General features: G+C 47.0%; 1 protein-coding gene across 1 annotated transcript in view; it reads left to right on the plus strand.

Annotated features, from left to right (window-relative positions):
• FAM160A1 (family with sequence similarity 160 member A1) overlaps positions 1 to 25,251 on the plus strand; it is a 227,718-nt gene that overhangs the window by 191,226 nt on the left and 11,241 nt on the right. The window contains exons 7-10 of the mRNA XM_032412990.1: positions 7,500 to 7,667; positions 8,592 to 8,671; positions 16,708 to 16,898; positions 18,990 to 20,141. Of these exons, the coding sequence (XP_032268881.1) occupies positions 7,500 to 7,667; positions 8,592 to 8,671; positions 16,708 to 16,898; positions 18,990 to 20,141 (1,591 nt within the window). The remainder of the gene's footprint in view (positions 1 to 7,499; positions 7,668 to 8,591; positions 8,672 to 16,707; positions 16,899 to 18,989; positions 20,142 to 25,251) is intronic.

Genomic DNA, 25,251 nt, shown 5'->3' on the forward strand with positions numbered 1-25,251 from the left:
TCAGTCTTGCATTGTGTTGAAGAGTTTCCATCTCATGGAAACTAAGCCGGGAGTGAAATCTGTCTTTTGTCATCAGGGCTTGCTTTTGTTATAGTCTTTAGTGTCTAGGAAAATTGGTCTGTGTATAAAACTGCAGGCCCAATCATACCTTTAACCCAGCAGGCAGACTGAATGAGGAGGGAGGTGGCAGACCTTCTTATAATTGTTCTCAAATACTTCATTCTAAATAAGCTGCTGATTGAGACTCGGGCCCATGAACCATTTCCCCTCTGCTGTTGGGTTTTAAAGGCAGTCTCATCAGAATTCAATGGGACTGTCTTATTAATCAGGAAGAGAAATCAGGGGGAAAACCGAGGAAGCATTTCTTTTTTTCCCCCAATAGATCACTTTTCAAGGTTGCTGTAATTCAAGAGCATGGCATGAGTTGGGCTCTGTATTTTCAATGAAATGTTATTCGCAATAAAGGGAAACTATTCTCTTCTTTTCACGTATTGTCAAATGAATCTAACCACCTTGCTAATGAAGGCATCCCCAACGTGGGCTGTAAAAACCGTGTGTTTTTATTAGTAACAGGGCTGCTGATTTCCATCTCGACACATTTATTGATCACCCTTTGAGTCCCTGCCCGTGTACCAGGTGCTTTGAGAATTCACCCTGTAGGTCAGACACGGTCGTTTCTGCAGTGAGTGTGCAATCCTAAAGGACGGGAGAATGCGTTAAGGAAACTGAGAAAGGAAATGGACTTAGCCTGGAAGACAGGAGGCTAAGGGTTTAACAAGAATCCCAGAATAGGAGGGACAGTCGAGTTTGGGGAGGTGGCATTGTCCTCTCGCCCCCTCTTTGTGTGAGCACGGGGTGAGGCACACTTGAAATTACAGGGGGTGGAGTCTCCCTTTACAGTGAGGAATGCTTTCCGGTTGGAAAGACCTGAGCTGCGCTGCCAAAGGAGGCAGTGGGTCTGTCGGAGTCCAGAAGAAGGGAGAGTGGCTCTCTGTGTTTGGCTGCCCAGCAGCACAGCCCCTTCCTTTCTGAGCCCGCTTCTCCAGCCTCCCTTGGAGTCGGGCAGCGCACCGCAGGGCCCTTTCATTCAGGAAGTATCCTTGTGCTCGGGTGGCATCCGTTCTCATGAGGTGTGCGGACTCCGAGAGCCGGAGCAATATGCTGAGGATAGTCCTTCCGTACCCAGGAGGTGCTCGGAGACTGACCAGTGACGGTGATGTGGTTTTATGGTTGCTCAGACTGCAACCGAGAGGAATCTTTCTGAAACAACTAGTAAATAGTCAAGGGACGGATGGAGCGATCTTGGGGAGACTCTTCAGATCTTTGCTTCTGAGCAGAAACGCCCCAGAGTTTCTCTGTTAACTCGGACCTCAGAACCAAACTCTGAAATAGTAGAAAATATGTGTCTTATGTGATACTTGGAGTACTTCAGGAACCAAATTCTATTGGACGAGGTTCAAATGTAACGGCTCATAGGTTGAATAGAACTCTGGTAAGTTCTATTATAATGAAGTAGTAGGGTACAAATTACGCACACAGCATAGGAAGGGAGGTTTTAGAAATAATTTGCTGACTGCTCCTTGGAGAGGTTTATGATAGGCAAGAGGAAATGTATTACATTTAATGAATTAATAAATATTTAATTGATTTAATATATTTAATGTATTACAGATACCTTGAAGAAAGAATAAAGGGGAGACACTGGCTTTATTTTTAACATTTTTCCTTAAAATGTGTAGCTGATGTCATTGTGGCCGTCATTTTATTTATTTATTTTCTTTATTATTTTTAAAGATTTTATTTATTTATTTGACACAGAGAGAGACACAGCGAGAGAGGGAACACAAGCAGGGGGAGTGGGAGAGGGAGAAGCAGGCTTCCCGCCGAGCAGGGAGCCTGATGTGGGGCTCAATCCCAGGACCCTGGGGTCATGACCTGAGCCGAAGGCAGACGCTTAACGACTGAGCCACCCAGGCGCCCCTGTGGCCATCATTTTAATGTCTTCCTTCCTCAAGTATTTTAAGAATAAGTAGCCAAACATCCTGACTTTGGATGTCACCTCCGTTTACCTCCCCAGCCTGCCTGTGGCAGAGTCAGTGAAGGGTGTGGCCTAGAGGTCGAGGAGCAGAAGGGAGGCGGGAGGGGCCGGGAGGGAGGGGGCCTGACTCATCCACTGCAGACTCTTTGCAGACTTGGAATAACTGAGCGTCTTCTGTCCTGAATTTTTGGCTGAAACAGTGGGGCTGCTCACGGAGAACCAGGGTGTCTGTCTTCCCTTCTGTACTTGTGTGTTCCTCGTGCTCTGTGTCCTTGGAGGGAAGAAGCTGGCTGTGGAGGGCGCACCCCGCTGCTGCCCTTGGCTGCCTGGCCACTGGCTTGGATGGCAGCCCCAGGCAGGTCTTAGCCAGTGTTCCCTGTTCCACATGATCCAGCCTCATCGTTCCCTTCCTCCCTGCTGCTTTCAGTGGGCAGGGTTCAGCTGGGTCTCACCGTTCCCTCACCCTCCAGTGAGAGCCACTGAGGCTGAGGGCTCACAGACGACCTGGGTGAGCCCCTGCTTAGCTAGTTTTCTCCCTACCTCGAAGGAGATGCCAAGAAAAGGTGGCTTCTAACTTGGAGAAGCTGCAACAGTCACCTGACCCCACTCCCTGCCACCTGCCTAAGCGACAGAAGGTAGGACCCATCTGTTTGTTCCACTGTGACTGGATCACAGAAAAACAATTAGCAGGTGGGAAATTTGTTTTTCAGGACACACACATAAACCTGCCATTACAGGGAGGACTCTGGTGCTAATTTAGCTGCAAATGGAATTGCCCAACTCGAGCTGATCACCGAAAGGTCAGAATGTCTATATGCTCCATTTCACTCCTACGCTAGGCATTAAGTTAATGTGCTGCCGCGATGGTGGCCGTGATTCCTGGGCTTGGGTCTGGCCTCTGTTTCTGAGAGAGTTTTGAATTACAGAAGCAGAACCTGACACATGGTGTCAACTCCTCCCTTCCTACCCATCCCCTTTTTAAAGGAAAACAAACTCTGTTTTGTCCCATTTCTGGAGAAGCTTGAGACACGGATTAAAAAAAAAAGTGCGTGGTTAGAGCTCTTAGGCTGAGATAGAAAGGAGTGGATTGACCATGAATTCAGTTGCTGTCCTCTTGGGAGCCCTGTACATACACACACCGCTTCCAGACTCAGACCACGCTGGGTCGGAGCCTGGAGTGTGGGATTGGTGCCGGGAACCAGGGTGAGGGGATGGCAGACAGGCTTGTGGGTTCGTTTGGTTATTGCCGTGTACTGGAGTGCTTTTCAGATGTTTTTGACCATAATGCACAGCCAGAAATTTATATTATGCTTTTGAGCATGTGTTTGTATTTTTTACTGACTAGATAACGAGGTACCTGCATATGTAATATATCGCATTACATATAGTTTGAACAAAACAGACACACAGAAAAGTTTCCCAAAACAGTACCTACTCCATGCAGCATACCCTAATATTTTCTGTTTGAATCTGGTCTACACCAGGGGTGAACCAATACATTGGTTTCACTCTCCACTTTTGGATGTCAGACTCTAGTTTGAAAACACCAGTTTAAGGGACTGGTGAAGGCACTTGGCGTGAAGGGGGACCCAGGTGAGGGCTAGTGGAGGGTGGAGAAGGTGGGTGAAGTAAGGGGTTGATTTCAAAGGATTGACTCAACCGGTCTTGATAGAAGTCGAATTAAGTCCCCAATTCAGGGCTCAGATTCTATTCTAGAACTGGGGCTGGAAAGTTACTCACAGAAGGGTAGCTTGCCAGATACGTTGTTTAGGTTCATGCTTGTGGTTTATCTTGTCAAAGATAATTATTTGTTTGTGGGCAGGAGTTTTCCTTAGGTTATTGCTGTCATTATGGTCTGCCTTTAGTTAGAATTAACATTCCTAGGCTTGAGTACTAAATTTTATAAATATAATTAAATTTTATTGTGTCTTATATGATAGTAAGGTAGAACCTCATTTATTAATTCTACTAATATTTCTACCTAAATTTGTAGCTACCTGCAATTCCTTACAGAACAAGAGAAATGGATACTGACAGTCAACTGTAAGGCGAAAGGTCTTAGGTACACCAACAACTGATTGTCCTTCATACTTGGACCACGAAGAGGATGCTACTGTCCTGTTGGGTGAATACTTCCGTTTTGGAGTATGAGTGGCAGCTTTGGTTTTGCATTCCACGCGGCAGAGCTTCTTTCCCCTGGTGGTTCAGCGTTAGCTTTCCAGCGATCATACTTAGGCTCTGGTCTCATCCTCGTTAAGGAGGTTGCCTATTTGGAGGATTAAAGGAAGATTCTGAAAAGTAAGATAATGGGGCAGGAAAAGATTTTCTGGGATAAAAGGCTTCTGAGGGCTCCTCGAATATAGAGGAGGGAAGAGACAGAAAGAGAAGGGAACCAGATTTTCTTGGCTTGGGTATTAGTTTAAGATGAGGGTGACCTTGATTTATAAAGAGGTTGCAAGTCGATGCTTAATAGAATTGGGTTTTTGGTATTTATACCACGTTATGTAAATGCTGCCCTTCCAAGTGTTTTTCTTAAATCCTCTTAGCTTATAAATGACAGCTTTGATTGCTAAAAATAATAATAATAATAATAATAATAATAATAATAATAAAATCTTTCATTTATCCAGCCTAAGAGTAGTAAACAATAGATGCTTACTGCCCTGCTTTCATGTCAGCCCCCAAAGACTGAGACTTCTGAAGGGTTTCTTGCTGTGCTTTTGAGCTTATTAAGGTCATGTGTAACTTAAGGGGGAAGAGCTGGTGGTGAATTATTGGTGCAAAGGCAGCGCCTGGAATTCTGCAGGACGTGTCAGCTCAGCAGTGCTCAGTAAGGTTGAAAATGCACTACTGCAGAAACTGCATGCGTGCATGGCCCATTTGAAATGCCTAGTGGTACTTTTTCCCTAGCCATCAGGATTGTTAGGGAATTAGACTTCTGCTGCGTGACTTTGGATTCAGTTTCTGCTACGGGACCCCGAGATTGCAGCAGCAGAATGGCTGCGAGCTAATGGAGCTGTATGTTTGGTGGTGTTGTGAATCGTTTCCCCTTTAGCTATAGTTGGTGACATCTGTTATTCTGTACGTTTTTATAAAAAAAAAGTCCCCACTCAGAACAGAGGGCCAGAGAGAAGAATTAAAAAGTAAGCTCCACTCTGGCAAATGTAAATCACTAGGACCTTGGGGGCTATCACTTATTCAGGAGATGTTATATTCAGCACCTTCTCTGTGCCAGACCCTGTGCGTTGCCCTAGAGCACAACACGAACAGTAGCGTATGTCCCGGGACAGCATTAGGAGTGCCGCGGGCGTGGGACTGGAGAAGACCGGGAAACGCAAGGATGGAAGCCGTGGGTTTCAGGAGCAGGGGCAGCCTGTGAGAAGCACTCTTCTCGAGGCAATTTATTTGCCAAGTGGTTGAGGCTTACCTGTTTCCTTTGTTTTATTTGGGCCACAGCGAGCTCTGTAAAGTTGGTCAGATGACACAGTGGTGTGTTGAATGTTTTGAGGGCTCGAAGCAGGGGCGCTGAGCTGGACGGGGAGAGTGTTTGCATTCTGATGCGTGCATGCCAAGGGTGAGCTGCCAACCCCGAGAGGCTGAGTTCCCATGTATTGTGTAGGCATGCCTTGCTTAGCATAAAGAAAATGGACAAAACTGATCTGGTCGTTTCTTATCCACCTGTACTCCTCTATCTGGAACATACCTAAGGCCCAAGAAATGTGTAAAAATAATTTAAGCCTTTATGTACAGATGCACCCACAGGGTGCCTATCTATACCTATAGAGCAGATTTGGAGATCTGATTTCTAAACTGATGTGTGGATTCTTTTTTTTCTTTTTAATGTTACGTCAGTCACCATACAGTACATCAGTAGTCTTTGATGTAGTGATCCATGATTCATTGTTTGCGTATAACACCCAGTGCTCATTGCAACACGTGCCCTCCTTAATACCCCTTCAGCAGACAAATGGATAAAGAAGATGTGGTCCATATATACAATGGACTATTACTCAGCCATCAGAAAGGATGAATACCCACCATTTGCATTGACATGGATGGAACTGGAGGGGATTATGTTAAGTGAAATAAGTCAAGCAGAGAAAGACAATTATCATATGGTTTCACTCGTATGTGGAACATAGGAATAGCATGGAGGACATTAGGGGAAGGAAGGGAAAACTGAAGGGGGAAATCGGAGGGGGAGATGAACCATGAGAGACTATGGACTCTGGGATGGGTTAGCCTGGTGATTTGTGGATTCTGAAGGCAGAAAATTACAAAGAGAAGAGGAGTATGTTATAAAAGGAGTGACCAGTCACAGTATGATAATATGATAGTTAACACTTTGAAAGGAAGGAAGAAAGAAGTGAAAAACTGGAAAACAGAAGATGTAATCACTCAAAAAGCATCACCATCTGTTTCACTTAGCATCAAGTGCATTAGACTCAGGGCAGAGGAGATTTCCAAGATTTCTAGGGGATACAGTTGGAATCTGAGATTGGAGCTGTTGCCCTGGTGATTTTCATGCCTCCCAGGTTGGGTATTTCTCTTCTACAGACAGTAAGGCAATGGATGACCCCTGTTCATCAAGAGGTGTTGTATTTGCTTTTAGGAAGACAAAGAATTATATATGAGTTCTGAAAATAATCCCTATCAAAATGTTTAAAATTTGAAAGATTTAAGTGCCAAATCCTCGGCACTTCGAAAACCGGACTCTTGAGAGTCTTCTCTTCCCTGAAAGACTCATATTCTACTGCATAGGAAATTCACACCACGTAGACAATACTCATTTGTATTATTAAAAAAAAAAGTCAGTTACCTTATAAGCGGTAAACTCTTATTGCACTTTATAAATAACACTTTATGTATGTTATACAAATTTGACTTGCAGTTTTCCAGAAACCTATCTAAACATCTGCGGTACTTTGTGTCTGTCTCTCTTATTTGCCACTTATGAGGTCATTATTTCGCTTATTAGATTCTATATCTGAACCCATCTTCCTGGACAGAAAATGTGTTCTTACGTTTTCTAGCTCCTGTACATAGCAGGTCCAATAAATATTTATCGGACGCCTACTAAGGAAACAGTTATACTGGGCTTTCTAATTAATCCTTTACCGCCCATGTAGATACTTCCCATTATCTCTTTCTCCCCTTTGTGGTTACACCCTCAGCTCTTTATGGTGTTTGAACTGCATTTGATGATTAGAGTTGTCAGAACACTTGAATTGCTTTTTTATGTCTTTGCCTTTCCCTTACTGAATTAAAGGGCGGAAGCAGCATGAGGCATTGTGGGATGTGAATAGGTGAGAGGCTTCAGATGCGGCTCTGAAGCGGGCTCTGGTGGTTGGCATGTCCTTGCCTTGATGGGGTCACTGCGGTGAGGCAGGGGCCTTTGGGGAGGTGTGTGTCACAGCACGGAGAGGACGCTCACCTGTGCCCACTGTGTCGTTGGTCCCAGGTGACTGTGGAGGAGGTCATGACCACAACTGCGTATCTGGACCTCTTCCTGCGTAGCATCTCTGAACCAGCGCTACTCGAGATCTTCCTCCGTTTTATCCTCTTGCACCGGCACGAGAATGTCCACATCCTAGATACTCTCACGAGCCGAATCAACACCCCATTTCGGGTAAGGAGAGCCCCAGAGGAAGGGGCTTTAATAACTCAGAACGAATTTCAGGAGAGTTTGTTTTGGGAATAAATGAGGAATATTCTTTTTTCTATTTCCCCCCCTTTTTTCTTGTAGCTGTTATTATTTTGACACCATTCTGAATTCCATTGACCAGGTTTTAAGTCCATCCTGCCCAGAAGACAGACTAGCACTTTCTCTCACTGGGGCAAAAAATTTGTCTGATGGTATGATAAAGAGCTTACCCCCAAAAGGGCACAATGATTTCATAATACACCTTTGGGTATCTTCCCTGTTTGGCTGTTTATCTTTCATTTTTGGAAATTAGAGGTTGAAAGAATTCTTGTTTTTGACTGAACTTGGAAAAGTATATTGTCACCCCCTCAGCACTACTGGAAATGGAACCAAGGAGCATGTTTGCCTCAAAGCCAAGACACGAGCCAAGAGGAGCTGAGGCGGGGGGCTAAGAATTCTAGGCAGGGAGCTGGCCAGGGCATATGCAATTTTCTGTCAGCCCTGTCTCGTAAATAACCAGTGTCGTGTTTGAAAATAACTTGGGGGAACAAGTGCCAGGCAGGAGATCGTGTGTGTGTGTGTGTGTGTGTGTGTGTGTGTGCACGCGTGCATTGGAGAGTTGCAGGGGCACATTTACGTGGATCTTTAAAAGTCAGAAATAAGAGCATAGGCATTTTGTAGGAGGGTAATTCTGCGTAACGGCATAATTCTAGGCATAGGCTTCCTAGTCAAATCCTGTAGGAGAACTAAAAGTCTTAACACACATTCTCTCTGGCAGCACCATGTTTTTATCAAAGCTGCTAAAAAAAGAGGCCATTTTATTTTGTAATTCTGATTTACTTTCCATCTGTGGGGAGTAGAGCTATCCTTCCGGTATCTGAAATAGAATGTGTGTTTATTGCTTCCCAGCTCTGTGTGGTGTCCCTGGCATTATTTAGAACTCTCATCGGTTTACATTGTGAAGATGTGATGTTACAACTAGTTCTAAGGTGAGTTGTCATCTTTTGTTCTCTGTAAAGGAAAACTCAAATCTATACTATTGCTATTATATTTTTCTTGGGGCAATGTAAACTCAATAGGGGCCATGCTTCTAAGGAAAAAAATTATCAAGGATATCAGTCTAAGTTCTGTATTATTTCCCAAGGTTAATTTTAGTTTTACTCTTAAGAGTTTTTAGGAGGCTGAATACATTGTATTATAAAATATGCTCCTGGAAATAATAGGCAGTTTGGAAATTTACAGATTCCAAAAGCTCCTCTGCTCTGCGGCTGAATGTCCTTCTCCTGATGTACATTTTTAGGGGCGTGTGGTATTGGAAACAACTTTCTCAAATATGAAATGCTCTTGATATATAATCTCTACGACTCTTGCTCTCCTAATGGTACACCTACAGCGTGCACTCTGACCTCTGAGTGTGTTTCAATTAAATTCAGTAAATATTTAATGAGTACTTCCTGGGTACAATTCAGAAGAGAGTAGGGCATGGGGTGGACAGATTGGAAAGGACTTATAAACAAGGTAGAAAAGGTACGACCCCCAGAAGTACATGGGAGAAAGGTTTTGGCAAGTGACTGGTATTTGAGGACAGGTGTCAGGAATCAAAGTGGACAGCTCTTAGGATGATGCTGATTTGGTCATTAGGCAGGGGGCCTCAAGAACGCTGACTCCTGCCTTGGCCCAGCTCTGCCTCTCCTTCTGGGGTCCCCCAGGGAAGCAGCTGCTTTTGTAAAGGAGGAGAGGGAGAGTTGGCTGGGGTGTGTGCCTCCTACCTCCCCCTCTGGTGGTAGGCAAGCCAAAAGGAGAAAGCCAACCAGGGTTGCCTGGCACACCCTCCCCCCCACCCCCCGCCTTAATGGATGTTCTGACCCTTCCTTTGACCCCTCCTTGGGAATAAGGGCAGAAGAAGCCTAGGGCAGGGGAAAAGGGAGGAGACTTGGACTGCCCCTGGTCACCACTGGATTTTGACACAGTGTGAGTAGAATTATTGAGGAGATGGCATTCCAAGTGAATGTGACAGCATTTCCAGCATTCTAGCTGTGGGAAAGTAGGGGGATGGCGAGGTGATGGTGGGAACAGGGCCCTTACCCAGGAACACGTCAGAAATGCAGATGCTTGGGCGCCTGGGTGGCTCAGATGGTTAAGCGTCTGCCTTCGGCTCAGGTCATAGTCCCAGGGTTCTGGGATCGAGCCCCACATCAGGCTCCCTGCTCGGCGGGGAGCCTGCTTCTCCCTCTGCCTGCCTCTCTGTCTCTTATGAATAAATAAATAAAATCTTAAAAAAAAAAAAAGAAATGCAGATGCTTGGCCTCCTCCTAGATGTGTCAGCTCAGACTCTGGGGGTGGGTGGGGCCCAGTGAGCTGTGCTTTGACGAACTCTCCAGGGGATTCTGCTGCCTGGCTAATGTTGAGAACCACTGGTTTAAGGAAGGGTGCAGTGCAGTGAGAGCATTCTGCAATGCTGGAGTGATTAAAAAAAGCCAGGCTGGGAAACGTGGTGGTGGCGTCATGGTGGAGGCCTTACAGAGTCGCCTTTTTATGGGCGAGCATCCCCTGTGCATTTTCTCAGTGTGAAAAGAGTTTTGGGGCTTTCTAGGGGTTTAGAGTAGGTCATCAGTAACTGATCTTAAGGCATCGGCAAAGACCAAATCTAATCACGAAGACAGAGCCTCAGTAGTCTGGCTAGGACATCTGAGGTAGAACGTCCCATCCAGAAGGATTGCTTTAGCCTCCCGTCAAGTCTCTGCTGACATGACAGATGCATTAGCAAGGCCTGAACGTAATCTGTCATGGAGACTTGTTAAAGCCCTTTTTTATTGCCAAAAACCAGACTTCGCCTCCATCAAGGGGTAAAACCTGATCATATTTAAATGTTAAATTCTTAACCACTGCTTCTTGGGCGGCATGAAACGCAGCCGTCTTTCCAGCATCCCTGGAAGCCCGCAGAGCTTCTCCCCTCTGAGCCGCCATGTCCGCTTGAGCCTGGCTGCTGGCAGCTGGCCGTTCAGGGCCCTCCGCACGGGGATCGAACACCCCTTGCCTTTTGTCTACGCATGGAGTGGTGCTCATTGTGTTCCGAACTGTCCTCGAAGATTGCATTGGCTTCTTTTTGAGGCCCAGGCATGTACCACATGAAGGGGAAGAAATTGGCTCGTGGTTGTGACATTTCCGTGTCTAGGTCAGGGCTAGTCATGTCCAGGGCGTCGAGTTCTGCATGGGGTCGTGGAAGACCTGTCCCACGTAACCACCTGCTCTTAGGCTCTCTGAGCCCGAGTACCTTCCTTGCTTCTTTAGCTGAGGATGATGGTGATGATGTAATGATGATCGTGGCCCTTGATTTAATATTTTATTTCTTTTTTTTGAGAAGATTTTATTTATTTATTTGACAGAGAGATAGTGAGAGAGGGAGCGCCAGCAGGGGGAGTGGGAGAGGGAGAAGCAGACTCCCCGCTGAGCAGGGAGCCTGATGCGGGGCTCGATCCCAGGACCCCGGGAAAATGACCTGAGCCGAAGGCAGATGCCTAACGACTGAGCCACCCCAGGCACCCCTAATATTTTATTTCTAATTCCACCTCGCTGCCTGAGGGAGTTGATGAGGGGAGCGGATGAGGGGACGTACGTGGGAGTCAGGCACGTGGTGGCCTCGAGGGAAGCCTCAGCTTCCTGGTCTCTGTCCTCTCAACAGCGGCGTCTTTCCCCTCTCACGTTTTAAAGTATTTTTAATTGTTGTAACATACACATAACGGAAAATTTACTAGCATCACCGTACACTTCAGTGGCATTAAATACATCCACGTGGTGGTGCGGCCGTTGCTACCATCCATCTCCTGCTCCCGGTCACCCTGCCATGCAAACACCCTGTACCCAGGACACACTCACCGGTTCTCCCTCCTCCTGCCCCTGGAGGCTGCTCTTTGCTCTTCCACTTTCTGTCTCTGTGTTCTGTTGTGAACAATGCTGCTATGAACATAAGAGTGCACGTACCTCTCTTCAGCACCTGCTTTCGGTTCTTGTAGGTGAGTTACCCCGAAGTGGGATTGCTGGATCATACGGTAATTCTACTTGAAATCGTTTCTGTTTTCCATAATAGCGGCACCATTTTACGTGCCCACCAACAGCGCACCAGGGCTCCAGTTCCTCCATATCCTTGCCGACACTTGTTATTTTCTGCCCAAGAAATGGTGTTTTAATAATCAAGCAAAAATGACAGGCAGATTTGTAGAACCAACTAGAGCTCTTAGAAATGAAAACTAAATATTACAATGAAGAATCAAGGGTTTGGGTAAATAGCGTGTTTTAAGACACAAATTAAGAGAGAATTAGTGAGGAGATGGATTGAAGAAGTTACTAAATTTGCAGCAGAAAGAGATAAAGAGATTAAGAAATGAGGACAAGGCTATGACGATGGCAGTTAATCTGATAAAGGGTGACATATCCCGTTAGAGCCAGAGTGATCTGCTGGCTCGACTTGACCTATTCTGGTTTTCGAATTTCTATCTCAGAATAAGGTGTTTGGGAGAATCAGTTGTGGTGGTATCTGTGAAAAATGTTTTGAAACACTGTAAAGTACTACACAAATTTAAAGGAGGAGAATTCCCTGGAAAATACATTTTAAACTAATGAAAACATTGTCTTTTCTGATCTAGAATCTGTACAGAAGCGCGGACAGTGAAAAGTCCTTATTCTTCTAGTCATTTAAACTTTATCTGAAGGGACGTAAAAAACCAGATTTATAATCTGTCCTTTCTGTTGTTGCCACTGTGGTGGTTCAAATGTGTATGATAGACTCGTAGGTCTGCAGACAGCAGGGCCGTCAAGATTCTGTGAATCCCATTTAATGAAGCTATTTGTTAGGTGATAAATAGTAACGATATGTCAATTTTTGTTGCAATCCAAATACTCTTAAATACTGACATTTCAAAGTGATAATCCGTTTGCAACTGATATGTTTCTTTCAGTTAGCATGATATCAGGAAATGTAAGTTGAAATAAGGTACCCCAAAGGAGAGGCTATTTTGGTGAGTGAAAGCCAAGGAGAAGCTGTCCACCTCCGTGGATGTGATGTACAATAGGCCAAAGGCAGGCAGGAGATGCTGATAAGCCGGGAAGTGACAGATCACCCCATGTTCCTGGCACTTGCCAGTTTAAGCAAAAACAATTTTTTGAAGATTTTATTTAATTATTTTGAGAGAGAGAGAGAGTGAGATCGAGCATGCGTTGGGGGGGAGGGGCAGAAGGAGAGAGAGAATCTCAAGCAGACTCCCTGCTGAGCGCTGAGCCCAACGCGGGGCTCCATCTCACAACCATGAGATCATGACCTGAGCTGAAATCGCGCCAGATGCTTAGCCCAATGCGCCACCCAGGCGCCCCTAGGCAAAATTTAATTGCTTAGTACTCTGAACGCCATTTCTGAATATTCTGGTAGGGCATTTTTTTTTTTTCCCCCCAGAAGTGCTGGTCCATTGTCAGGTTTTTTAATTGCATTGCCTGTTGTGTTCAGATAGAGGATGTTTTGCTCCAAGAGAAGCTGCGTGTCCACTTCAGGCACATTTCCATCTTGCATGGCAATTACGTGTCTGGAGGAGAGTGCAAAAAAAAAAGCAAAGAAAAAAGGCAAGCCACCCTAGGGTAAGATGAATAAGAGAAATATGGTCAAAATGTCTTTGAAAAACAATCTTTTGAAATGTACTGATGTTGCTTTGTAGGTTTTGGCCTGTCCGGGTATTAGTGAGGTTCTCCCGCCGCTTAGAAGCACCGTGCTTACTTCATTGTACTCACTTCGCTGCTTTGTTTTGCTCGTGTTGCCTGTCAGTGTAGCATGCAGTAGGCAATCCGTGTGCTTCGTTATTGATTGTCTGTCACTGAGTTACTCCAGAAGCGATGATGACGACTTGCTTCAGTGAGTGATATCCAGGAAAACAGACCGTAGGCACAGGGTTGCCGAGCCTTGGTTGGGGAAGTGATGCAAAAAGGGGAGGACAATACAGACAGTATCATTTTTTCCTGCTGTATTGTAGGACGGCTTTGGGTAATCCGGATGTCTAAAGTTAGTTATTCGTTTCTGATTATTTTTACTGCTTCCCGAATTTAAACAAAACCCCCGAACAAAGTAAGTATAGTACGAATGAGTAGATGGCTTGATGACAAACACCTATGTTAAATTCCTGCGTGATTTTTCTGCTGTCGACAGCCACTTCATTTTGATATTTGACATTAGGGCAGCTTAAGGCATTCATTCTGTTCCTAATCTTTCCCTGTAAACATTGGGAAGACAGAAGGTCAATGCACGGCTTTCCCGCTCTTCCCTCTGGGATAATCCTTCATTACAGAAGTACACTAGAAGTACTACTTTGAATATAAGGTGGGGTGGGGGTTATCCATTCGAACCGACTCTCCATTTTCAATTTGATAGAACCTCTCCTTCAGCCTATAGAGGAATCTCCAGAGTTTATTTGATTTACTCAGAAGAAAATTCTTAGTTTCTCCTGAAAACCTGTGTTTGCGAAGTTGCAAATTCCCAATAACTCTTTATTCTAATATAATTTCAAGCTACCCACTGGTGATATTTGATAAATAGCTTTATGGGTTTGATCCAGTGTTCCATTTTAAAAAAATACTTCAAAACAAAGAGTAGAAATCTATGTATATCAACTTAAATCATGAGCTGTGCTTGGTTTGAGCTGTAAGTAGTCATTGAGTTCCTGCAGTATGTGAACGCATTGAAGCGGTTTATTTCTTAAATAATTAATGATCAAAATAAGGAAACAATAAATCCTGTGTCATCTGAGTTTCCCTGGGCCTCACCAGCCTGTGAGAGCAGATCAGTTCATGTCAGCAAGCACACGGTATGTTTCTCCTGGTCCTCAACTCTCATGTAAGACGTTGGTCTTAGGGAGCGGTCTTACCGCGTGGTCACGAGCAAGTCTGTCCCCCACCGTCGTTGCCGCAGTGACGTCTGGCATGGCCTCCTCACGCGCAGTTTCTTCTCCACTGGCGTTCAGATACAAGACCCCAAAGCCGGGCCAAGAATGAGCACAGACCCGCCCCCTGTCCCATAGTGCCCTCCCCTCTCTTTCCTTTCTGCTTGTACGACCTTTGATTTCCATGCACTCCAGCTTATGAAAGTAGATGCCACCACCTCAGACAGGCGGGGTCTGTCTGCAGACAGATCATAGCAAGATGAGGCTTCAGGTGTGTGGGGGCTGGGTGCCTGAGGGGGCTGGGACCCCCTGGCAGAGCACTGGGAGGATGGCTTGGGTTTTTGGAGACTGGAAGGGGTAAGTGGCAAGGTTGTCATTTCATAGCTTGAGAGTTATCAAGGCCTTTATTGTAAAGCACCATGAAAGGAATTCAGTCTGTTTTCTCCCTTGCCTCGGGCTCTTGCAGTCGGGCAGCTGTTAATATATACGTGGGTTTTCCTCATTTGGATCGGATCAACAGGAGATGTGGGAGAGTTGTTTTCAGGCCTCAAGACATACCCTGAAAGGTGTACTTTTCACTCTTTCACCGAATCCTTCATCATAGCTCGTTGTCATTGGTACCACCTCTTTCTCAAGAGCCAAAAACAGAACCCAAACCATTCTGGTTGATGGAAGATTGCGGTTGTTCGTAGAAGGGCTCCGGGTCTTTGGGAATTGGCTCCTGCACACACGGGACCCTTGCCTCTGGGATGACGCCTCCATCCCGCTTGTTCCATCTTTGTTTAAAGAAACAGGATAATCTTTCTCCCTGTTCAGAAAGTAAGCCATTTAAGCAAACTTTATTCTACCCGTGAAGCCCACTGATGTGCTCTGAGAGTCAGAAACATTTGCCCAGATTTTCTTGACTCTAGGTTCATAGTGATACTAATTTATTTTTGATCACCAACTAAAAGTGTTTTGTGTAAAAGGGGGCCCAGTGCTCCTTGTGAGCCCTTGGCCGCTGTGATATTATAATTTATAATAAGAAATACATATTTGGTCTATGTCCTGTGTCTGGCACAGAGCTTCTTAAACCTTTGGAATTTCCTAAGTGATGAGAGGAACAAAGGTGTGTTTGTTATGTTAATGAGGCCACCCTAGGACCCAACCTGAGGATGGAGGCTGGTTGCCAGCAGACCCAACCATGTGATTAGAGGGTTAGAACTCAGTCCCACTCTCCTGACCTCCAGGGGAGGGGAGAGGGGCTGGAGGTTAAATCAGTTGCCAGTGGTCAGTGATTTAATCAGTCATGTCTGTGTAATGAAGCCTTCCTAAAAATCGAAAAGGATTGGGTTCAGAACCTTCTGGGTTGTTGAACACATGGAGATGTGGGGAGAAGGGCACTCTTGGAGAAAGCATGGAAACTCTGAGCCCTTTCCCCTCACCCTTCCCTGTGCATCTCCTCCCTCTGACTCTTCCTGAGTTCTATCCTTTTCTAATAAACCAGTGATCCAGGAAATAAAATGTTTCTCAGAGTTCCCTGAGCCACTGCAGCATATTAACTGATATCCAGGGAGGTTGTTGGGACCTCCGACTTACAGCGGGTTGGTCAGACTAGGCTTGCGATTGTCATCTGAAGTGTGCGTATGTGGGGGGACAGTCCTGTGGGACTGAACCCTTAACCTGTGGGATCGGACGCTATCTCCAGGTAAATAGGGTCAGAGTTGAGTTGAATTGAAGGACGCCCTGCTAATGTCTGGAGCATTGCTCACTTGTTGGTGTGGGGAAACCCTTCCCCCTTTCCCCTTTCCCTCACCCCCATGTTGGAACTGGTGACCAGAACACCTTTAGCCACCATATTTTCTCATGGTCAAGGGATAGCAGACCCATTAAGAGAGGAGACGGTTTGTGGAGGTTACAGCACAAAGGACCTTACCTGCTCTGCAGAGGGGTGGTTCTGCCAGAAGAAAGAAGCCCTTGACGGGTCTTGAGCTAGGGAGTGAACCCTGGGGTCTGGTCGGACGGATGGATTGGGAGTGGGGAGAGGACGAGTCCAACCCTGGGCCAGGACTAGTCTGATGGGAATGGGCGTCACAGAGACCGAATGCAGCCCGTGTTGTCCCTTCCAGGTATCTGATCCCTTGCAACCACATGATGCTGAGCCAGAGATGGGCCGTGAAGGAGAGAGACTGCTACTCTGTTTCTGCGGCCAAGCTGCTCGCGCTGACCCCCGTCTGCTGCTCCAGCGGGATCACCCTGACGCTTGGCAACCAGGAGAGGGATTTTATTCTCTGGTCAAAGTGTATGCACGATAGTTCAGGTAAAAGGAGCTGGCTACGGCCTGATCTTTAAATGAAAGGATGCCAGATGCCATTCCTCCTTGGGATATGTGTCTCTTTGGGTAGATGGGGAATAATGTTATGTGTCCCATTTCTTTTATGAATGCCTGGGTGGCGGTCTTCTTCTGCTTCGTCCGGAGTTATGGCCACTTGGTAATCAGTGTGCATTGAAATGCCCACCAGTCACCGGGTCAGTGTTCCCAGACCTTTATTTTAACTAGGCTTTCTCTCGCATCCTCAGAGTACAGATATGGAAACATGTACCAGCATGTCTTTTTAAACAAAATTGGGTGGGGGTGTGGAGATGGTTATAGCTAGAGACAGGATTAGCCCTTATTTTAATTTCCAAAATGACTCATTTGTGGTTGCTTGCCTGCCAATAACATATCATTGTACAACTTGAAATTTGTGAGATGGCAGCAATATCTGATTCATTTGATTGATCTACTGAGGGTTTTTTTTTTTAAATAAATATTCTATTTTTTAAAAATAGGACTTATAGTACATGTGCTGTTTGCCAACTGCAGTTGATCTTATACAAGTAAAATTTAGATGGTCACCTGTATCAGCCTTGGCCCTCGGGCAGGCAGTTGCAACAAGGGGACATTTGTTCATGTTTGGTGGTCAGAAGGCTATTTCAGTTCAGGGAGGTTCTGCCTGACCTGTGACCACTAGGAAAGAGTCCAGCCCTGGGATTGACCCCGGTGTTTCCAGTCTGTATTCTGATAACCCCCCAAACAATGTCATCCTGTCTACCCAGCTACCATCCTGTTAGAGAAAGCATTATTTTGTCTAAGAGCTGGGCTCCTTGGCTAAGAAAATATCAGGGTGTTTGGTGTAACTGTAATTGTTACAAATTAAGGTTGTCGTATTGATTCTTTAAAGATACAGCGTCTCATAGAAACTAATAATTTATGTGGCAGGAAAACAAGTTGTATTTTAAAGATATTTTCCAATGAGGTAAACTGGTATGGTTATCTTCTCTTTTCCTTCCCGTAGTCATTTTTTAGAACCTATTTGAAAATTGATGTCTTTTTTATTTACTAAGAAAGTTGTTTCAAGAATGATTCTGGGGCTGACCTTGCTGCAGAATTCCAAATTTAAGCAAACGATTGCCGAGTGCCCACAACTTTTGCCACGTTCTTTCCCTGTCATCACATTTAATCCTCTGAAGAAAGTAGTGTTTCCGTTTTACAGATGAAGAAACGTACTCAGAGGACATGACTTGTCCAGGGTCACACAGCTGATAGGTTCTTCCCACTTTTCTGCTCTGGGGTTGCCTTCCTGTGGATGGACGCCTAATGGATGAATGGTTGCACAGGCAGGCGGGTAGACGGGTCATGTCATGTCCAATTCTGGCCTGGCCTGGTAGAGATGTAGATGATGAAGAGACAAAGATGCTCGCAAAGGTGTGGCATCGAACGAAGTGAGCACGGAGGTTGACCACCGACAGCCTGTGCTCGGGCCGTGGCCCTGCCACTGACTAGTCAGTCGGGTGACCTTTTGTCTCTGAGCCTCAATTTCTTTGTCTGTAAACGGAGAAGATGCTATCTGCCATACAGGGCCTTTGGGAGGAGTAGTTAGTGTTGATGAAGCACCTGCCGTGGAAGAAATGGTAGCGTTCTAGGTCTCCTCTGTCTATGCTTCCATACTTCTATGAGGGTAGGGGTTCTGTTCTTAGCATTCCTTCTTCTTCTGCTTTTTTAAGATTATCTATTTATTTATTTAGAGAGAACATGAGTGGGGGGAGAGAGAGAGAGAGAGAGAATCTCAAGCAGACGTGGAGCTCGATCCCAGGACCCTGAGATCATGACCCGAGCTGACATCAAGAGTCGGATGCTTAACCAGCTGAGCCACCCGGGCGCCCCCTTAGCGTTCCTTCTTAAAATCTAACCATTTTTTATGATTCAGAAATCGTTTAATCAGAAATGATTAGAGCTAAAGTAGCTGGGTGGGGAGACAGAATCTTAGCACCCGCATGAGTCACATCCGTGTCCACAGCCTACGTCCCCTCACCTCTTGGAAGGGTAAGCAAGGGGCTCATTCTGACTCATTTGTGCCTCCCGTGGCAGGGACGGTGGAGCAGCCCCGGGCCGAGGCGTCCTCTCCGTCGGCCTGCATCGTGGAGTACGGCAAAGCCCTGGACATCAGCTACCTGCAGTACCTGTGGGAGGCCCACACCAACATCCTCCGCTGCATGCGGGACTGCCGAGTCTGGTCCGCCCTGTACGACGGAGACTCCCCCGACCCTGAGACCTTTTTCCCGAGTCTGACGGAGCCCAGTGCTCTCACCTCCCCCTGTCCCGTGGTCCAGCTCCCACAGCAACTCCCCAGGAAGACCGGCCCCGTGCTGGCTCCCAGAAAGGAGAAGAGCCAGACCGAACTGGAGTGGGACGACAGCTACGACACGGGCATCTCCTCGGGGGCAGACGTGGGCTCCCCCGGGCCTTACGATGATCTGGAGAATTCGGGCCCGCCGGCGCCAGCTGATCCCCCCAGACACATCCAGGAGATGAAGAAGAACGCCATCCTGCTCTTCAAAGGGTCCTACATCGAAGAGTCTGACTTTCAGGATGATGTGATAGTGTACAGGCTGTGCGCGGAGAAGGACGCTGAGGACACCGGGACGTCCCGGGAGGGAAGCGCAAGGCCCTCCAGCCCCGGCCAGACTGAGGATCGGGGTCCCCCCCTGAACAACGGCCCCCTGCCCAGCCCTCAGTCAGAAACAGATTCAGAGGAGGACAGGGACGGGCACAATTCAGACCCGTTTCAAAATGTATCCAAGGAACCAAAACAAGAAGATGAGCCTGAAGGAGCCCTAGGATCAAACTCTGAGTTAGCGCCTCCGCTCTCCGAGGCAGAACACAAGTCAGACCTGATGGTCATCAACCCGGGGGGTGAAGATTTCATTGCCCAGTATGACCAAATCATTAAGGAACTGGATTCTGGCACCGAGGGCTTGAGAGAACAGAATTTCCCCACACCCGATCTCTTGCATCTCCCGAAAGAGCAAGAGGGGAAGGAAGAAGAGAGTAAAGGAGAAAAGGAGGAAGCGGAGGAGGGGAAGAAGGCCCTGGAGGAGGAGGAGGAGGAGGACGACGACTTTGATTCTTTTATAGCAGATACCCCCACTGTTGATACCGTGCCATCCCCATTTGGGGCGAGAGATGAGGCTGCCTTTGCCAGTCACCATCCTGTGAGGACTCAGAGCACCCCGTTCACAGGTGATGATCTCGAATTGCTTTCTGATTTCTGCTTTTTGAAAGTATGTATTGCGGCAGGAAAGTGAGGTAGGGGGAGGGAAGGAGCATTATCAATTTACCTAACAGAGGGGGGTCAAAGTATTTCTGTGAAGAGCAGAGAGGGGTGGTTTCATTTTCATTTTATTTTATCTTGTCGTTCTAGCAATCTTTTTTTTTCTTTCCCCCAGCCAATCAGAGGATATATTGCACAGTTGAGTGACTACTTCCCTTGATCCGTGTGTGATAAACTAATAGGACCGATGAAACCACACAAAAAAATCCAGTCTCATTATTTAATAGCCTCATTTCCTTGAGTTTAATTACTTTTTCTCCATAGCATGTGTTTTTAGGTGTACTGAAAAGATGATGGTTTCCCCCACTAGAAGGCACGGGTGTTGGATTGTTCTCTACACTTCCCCAGCACCTGAACGGGAAACAGAGCGCACAGTAGGTGCTCAGAATACCCGCTGAATAACTAGCTGTGTACACACATCGGACACCGTCGGAGTTAGTTACACCTTTGCTTGGGAGCTCATTTCAGATCATCTCAAAACCTTTATCCAAAAATAAGCAGACTAGACCCCACATAAACCTGTAACTCTGCCAGAGAATGGGTGTGTCCAGTGATACACCCCTAACAACAGGGGGCAGTCATATAAGAGCCGAGGGGGTAGGACAGGGTATCAGATAAGTGGATCGAGTTGAGGCGTTGTAATAGAAAACATCATTAAATATTAGCCAGTAAAATCTGAATCTGCCAATCATGGAGCAGAAGGAACTGGCGCTGAGTGTTCACCAAATGCAGGGAAGGCTGGGGCGGGAGCCCTGAACAGCGTTCAGGCAGCCAGGAGAGGTCCCATTAGGAGCTGACATCACAGAGGGACAGATAGTGACCTTGGAGTCGGGCTGTGGGGGGGGATCCTGGCTCTAGCACTTGCAGCTGTGAGGTCCTAAACCCTCTGGTTGCTCCGGTGGGGATGGAATGTGCTACTGGGCGCGGGGTGTGCGTGTGTTGTTATTGCTGTTATTAGAGGCCGCCCCCGGCAGCCCCCCTCCGCTGAGGCGTGCCCTTCTCCGGCCGGCAGGGAGCAGCTTGGTGAGTCTCCACCATGCTCCACTTACTTGGGTCACCCAAAAGAGAAGAAATCACACTATCTTCATGTGATTTCAAGTAGCTCTCCCACCCTCCTCCTGGATTTATTCATCTATTTACTGATGCCTGACAATTTAGTTAAAGAGGGTGAAAGCTTTTAATTCCACAATTAAAAGGCTTGAGGTTCTAGTTGAGGTAACATTTCAGTGTGAATGCGTTTTAATTAAAATTCAATCAGTCAGTCAATCATAAGTAAGAAGGATTAGATAATCTCAGTTTTCCCAGGTGATAGGGCGAAGGGGAGGAGAGGGGAGGGAGCTGGAGGGCCATGGCTGCCTGAAGGAGGGGCAGAGAGCTCAGTGGAGGGAAAGGGGCACCCGTCCCCTAGCACACACCCCCATTTTGCCTGGGGCCTGCGCCCTTGACTCTGACCCAGCTGGACATCCCAACTTTGCAGCTTGCTCTCCTGGAAGTGCCAGCCACCCAGGGATAATGAGGGTTGTTCTTTAGAATGCCAGCTTTCTTAGAAGGGAGCTTCAGCCCTGGGAAATATGTAGATTGAGGAAACAAAGTCTAGCTTAGGGCAAGGAGTAAAAGCTAATACAACACCTTATTCAGTAATACCAATATTCTGCATAGGATACGCAGGAGAACCAACACAATGTAATGTGAGTTTTTTGATACATAGAGGTAATTTTAACTAAAACTTTGCTTTTTTTCCCCTCCTTTGGAATTCGTACACAGCTTTAGGAGAACATCTTTCCTCCTAACTTTGTAGTTTCCAAACTACATTAACTTCCATCCCTCCATGGAATCCTGATTTCCACTGAAATGAATTTGCTTCTCAGCAAAATCAAAGCATTCCGTTTCATTTATCTAATTAACTTTATTTGTGCATTCAGTAACATTTGATTGATCTCCTAATACGTGGCAGGTTCTAAGCCAGATACAAAAGATGGAAAAACGAAGGAATTCCCAGGCTTTCAGAGGAGCCATGGACAAAGAACTGTGCTCACTTAGAAATGCATTATTAGTGATGTCTGGCACGCCCTAGGGGAGCGCAGGAGGGGGGGAGGAAAGACTTCCCGGAGGAGGGGCACGAACGGTGGACAGGAGCTACCAGGTGAAAATGGCCCAGAACGATGGTCCCGGGCAGAGGAGACAAGGGGCAGAAGACGAAGGAGCCTGGCGGTGCGGGCGTGGGTGTGACAGATCTCGGCTCCTGTGAGGCAGTGACGTGTTTGAGACAGGAAGCCAGAAAGCTCTGGAGGCGAGGCGAGGCGGGAGTGGGGGTGGGGGTGGGTCCCTGGGCTAAGCTGGGGAACAGGGACCGTGTGCTGCCGGCACTGAAGAACCTGGGAGCGTTGCAGTTGGCCAGTGCTGTGACTGGTCTGTGTGGACAAGGCCAGCGCGGAGTGGTGTGCAGTGTGCCCAGCACATTGCAGGGGCTGGGGGGCGCCTCCGGAGGAGCAGGTGGGAGGCGTTTATCATTGGATCAGAGTTGAGAGTGCCCTAGTGCTTGTTCCTGGGAACCTATCACAGGCCGTGTGCACACCGTGTGGCTGGGGTAGACACAAAGATGTTCACTGCACTGTTGTTTATCATAGAAGATTGGAAACAACCCGCGTGTCCACCAGTAGGAGACCGTTTTACTAATGTGGTACCCGAGGCAGCTGAATAGCTTGTGGCCTTGAGATGAAGGAGACAGCTCTCTGTGCGGGTGGGGGACAGTCTCTAGGATAGAGTGATAAGTGGGAACTTAAGGGGCAGAACAGTGTGGGGAGAATGTTGTCACTTGGTCAAAAAAGCCCACAAAAACGAAAACCAACTGGGTGCCTGGGTGGCTCAGTCAGTTAAGCGTGTGCCTTCGGCTCAGATCATGATCCCAGGGTCCTGGGATTGAGTCCCGCGAACGGGGAGCCTGCTTCTCCCTCTCCCTCTGCCTGCCGGTCTGCCTACTTGTGCTCTATCTCTCTGTCAAATAAATAAATAAAATCTTAAAAAAAAAAAAACAACAAAAACCAACTAGGACACACACACGGAGGCAAGATAGCGTGTTGGTTAAGAGAAGCAGCACTGGAAACAGATGGGCTCGATTATAGCTGTGACTTAGCATTCTGCTGCATCGTTAAATGGGGATAAATAATAAAGTTCGTAGGGTTCTGTAGAATATTTAAGTTGATGCATGAAAAGCGTAGAACACTTCAACACTGCCTGGCACATAATACGTGATTAGTAAATGTTTTTCATAATAATTCAGTCATAATTATTTTATTATAGATATAAAACCTTTCTGGAAGAATACACTCGAATCTGTTAACAGGGGTTGCCCCCAGGGATGACGCCTATTCTTTATTTTATACTTCTGGAGTGTTTGAAGAAAATTAAAAACCGTGTTAATCTCTACTAACATAAAGGACTGTTGCCGGCGTCCAAGCGATGTTGGGACTCTGGGCTGAGGCCGAGCTGGCAGGGAGGCGGAGGTGAAGGTCACCATTCAGGAGGTATTTCCATGTGGGACTGGCAAGAGCCGAGGCACGGGATGGATGGCAGCTCCGTTCTTGGAGTTAGGAAATACAGGAGGCGCGGGCGGGTAGACTGAGGCAGGGGACGAGGGCACACAAGAGGGGAGGGAAGTGAATGACATGTCGTCTTGGTTATTCTGAGAAGTTACTATTTTCTGGGTGGGGAGTCTGCTTACCCTAGAAGAGGAGAAGAAGGAGAAATAGGCTGTCCAGCCCCGAACACACCTGTGGCTGCATTTTTTCTGATTTTCAGCTGCTTATGAGTTTCCCCTAGCAACTTTTTGTTGCTAAGCAGTTTTTAAAGGGCTAGAAATCAACTAAGAATGAAAGGGGAATCTGAAAGGGCTTCATATATATTTCTCATGGCACATGGTAAGTAGTGGTAATTAATGTCATTAGTGGGTTATGACAGTCGCTGGCCTTGACCTAATGTTCTGTCGTGCAAGGGGCATGGCAATGCCACTACTCTCCACAGGGGGCTGGTTGGTTGTCCCCGCCTGTGGGAGCCATGGACCGGAGCTGGTCTGCCCTGGTTCTGCGTGCTCAGCAGCTTTCACGTGCTCAGGACGGCCCGATAGGCCAAGTGCAGTCTCGGGGCCATGGGAGGGCAGTCCTGGGCTCACGTCAAGGACGTGTTTGTAGGAGATCCTACCCACCTAAAGTGACTGAGTTCACCTGTCCTTGCTCCCTCTGGAGGGAAACAGATGCTGAGCCAGGGACTGCAGGGGAGTGGGGTGGGGGGTGGGATAAGCTAGGAAAGGCTGGGCTGAGTTGAAGCGGTTGAGGGTAGCGGCCTTCTCCCCGTACAGCCACCTGGCAAGCTCGAATTGTTTGTGATGCCTTAAGAAGAGTTACCCATGACATTTCTAGGGGTTTTGATGAAGACCCATTAAGTGGCTTTCAAAGTGGGAGTCTGATCCAGCTTCTGAGTATGTTTGACAAACTCTCCCAGTTGTGTTGTGAGCAAGGCCTCTGCGAAGGCTCTCTCCTCAGAGAGGTCACTGAGTGCCCATGTTGTGTGACGTGACAGAGGAGCTCTGTCCCCATCCCAGAGGTGGGGACGTTGAGGCTAATGTAAACGCACGAGGGGGAGGTGCCTCTTTTGTCCGAGGCCCCTGTAAAGACATCCTGTGTAACAGCTGCAACAGGAGTCTTGCCGTCGTCCGTTACTTGCTTGCACGGGTAAGGGGTTTAGGATTGGCGGTGCCACTTCCCGCCGATGGCTTCTGTTCTCTTGTAGACGGTTTTACTCGCTCTCGCCACCAAGGCTTCTGAATGAAGCATCTTGTGGTGAAGTATGTTTTTGTTAAACTCGTATGAATGTTGGTGACATCTTCATAAGGCACGTTTATTCATCAAGGGCGATGTGCTTTTGTTAGAAATACACCGTGGTTTCCAGGCATCATCCATAGCTCCACTGGGGGAAATACAGAATTCTCACTCATTTTGCTTAATGGGTCACTTTTATGGTAAA

This window comes from Phoca vitulina, unplaced genomic scaffold (genome assembly GCF_004348235.1).
Source record: "Phoca vitulina isolate PV1807 unplaced genomic scaffold, GSC_HSeal_1.0 scaffold14, whole genome shotgun sequence".
NCBI classification, from domain to species: domain Eukaryota; kingdom Metazoa; phylum Chordata; class Mammalia; order Carnivora; family Phocidae; genus Phoca; species Phoca vitulina.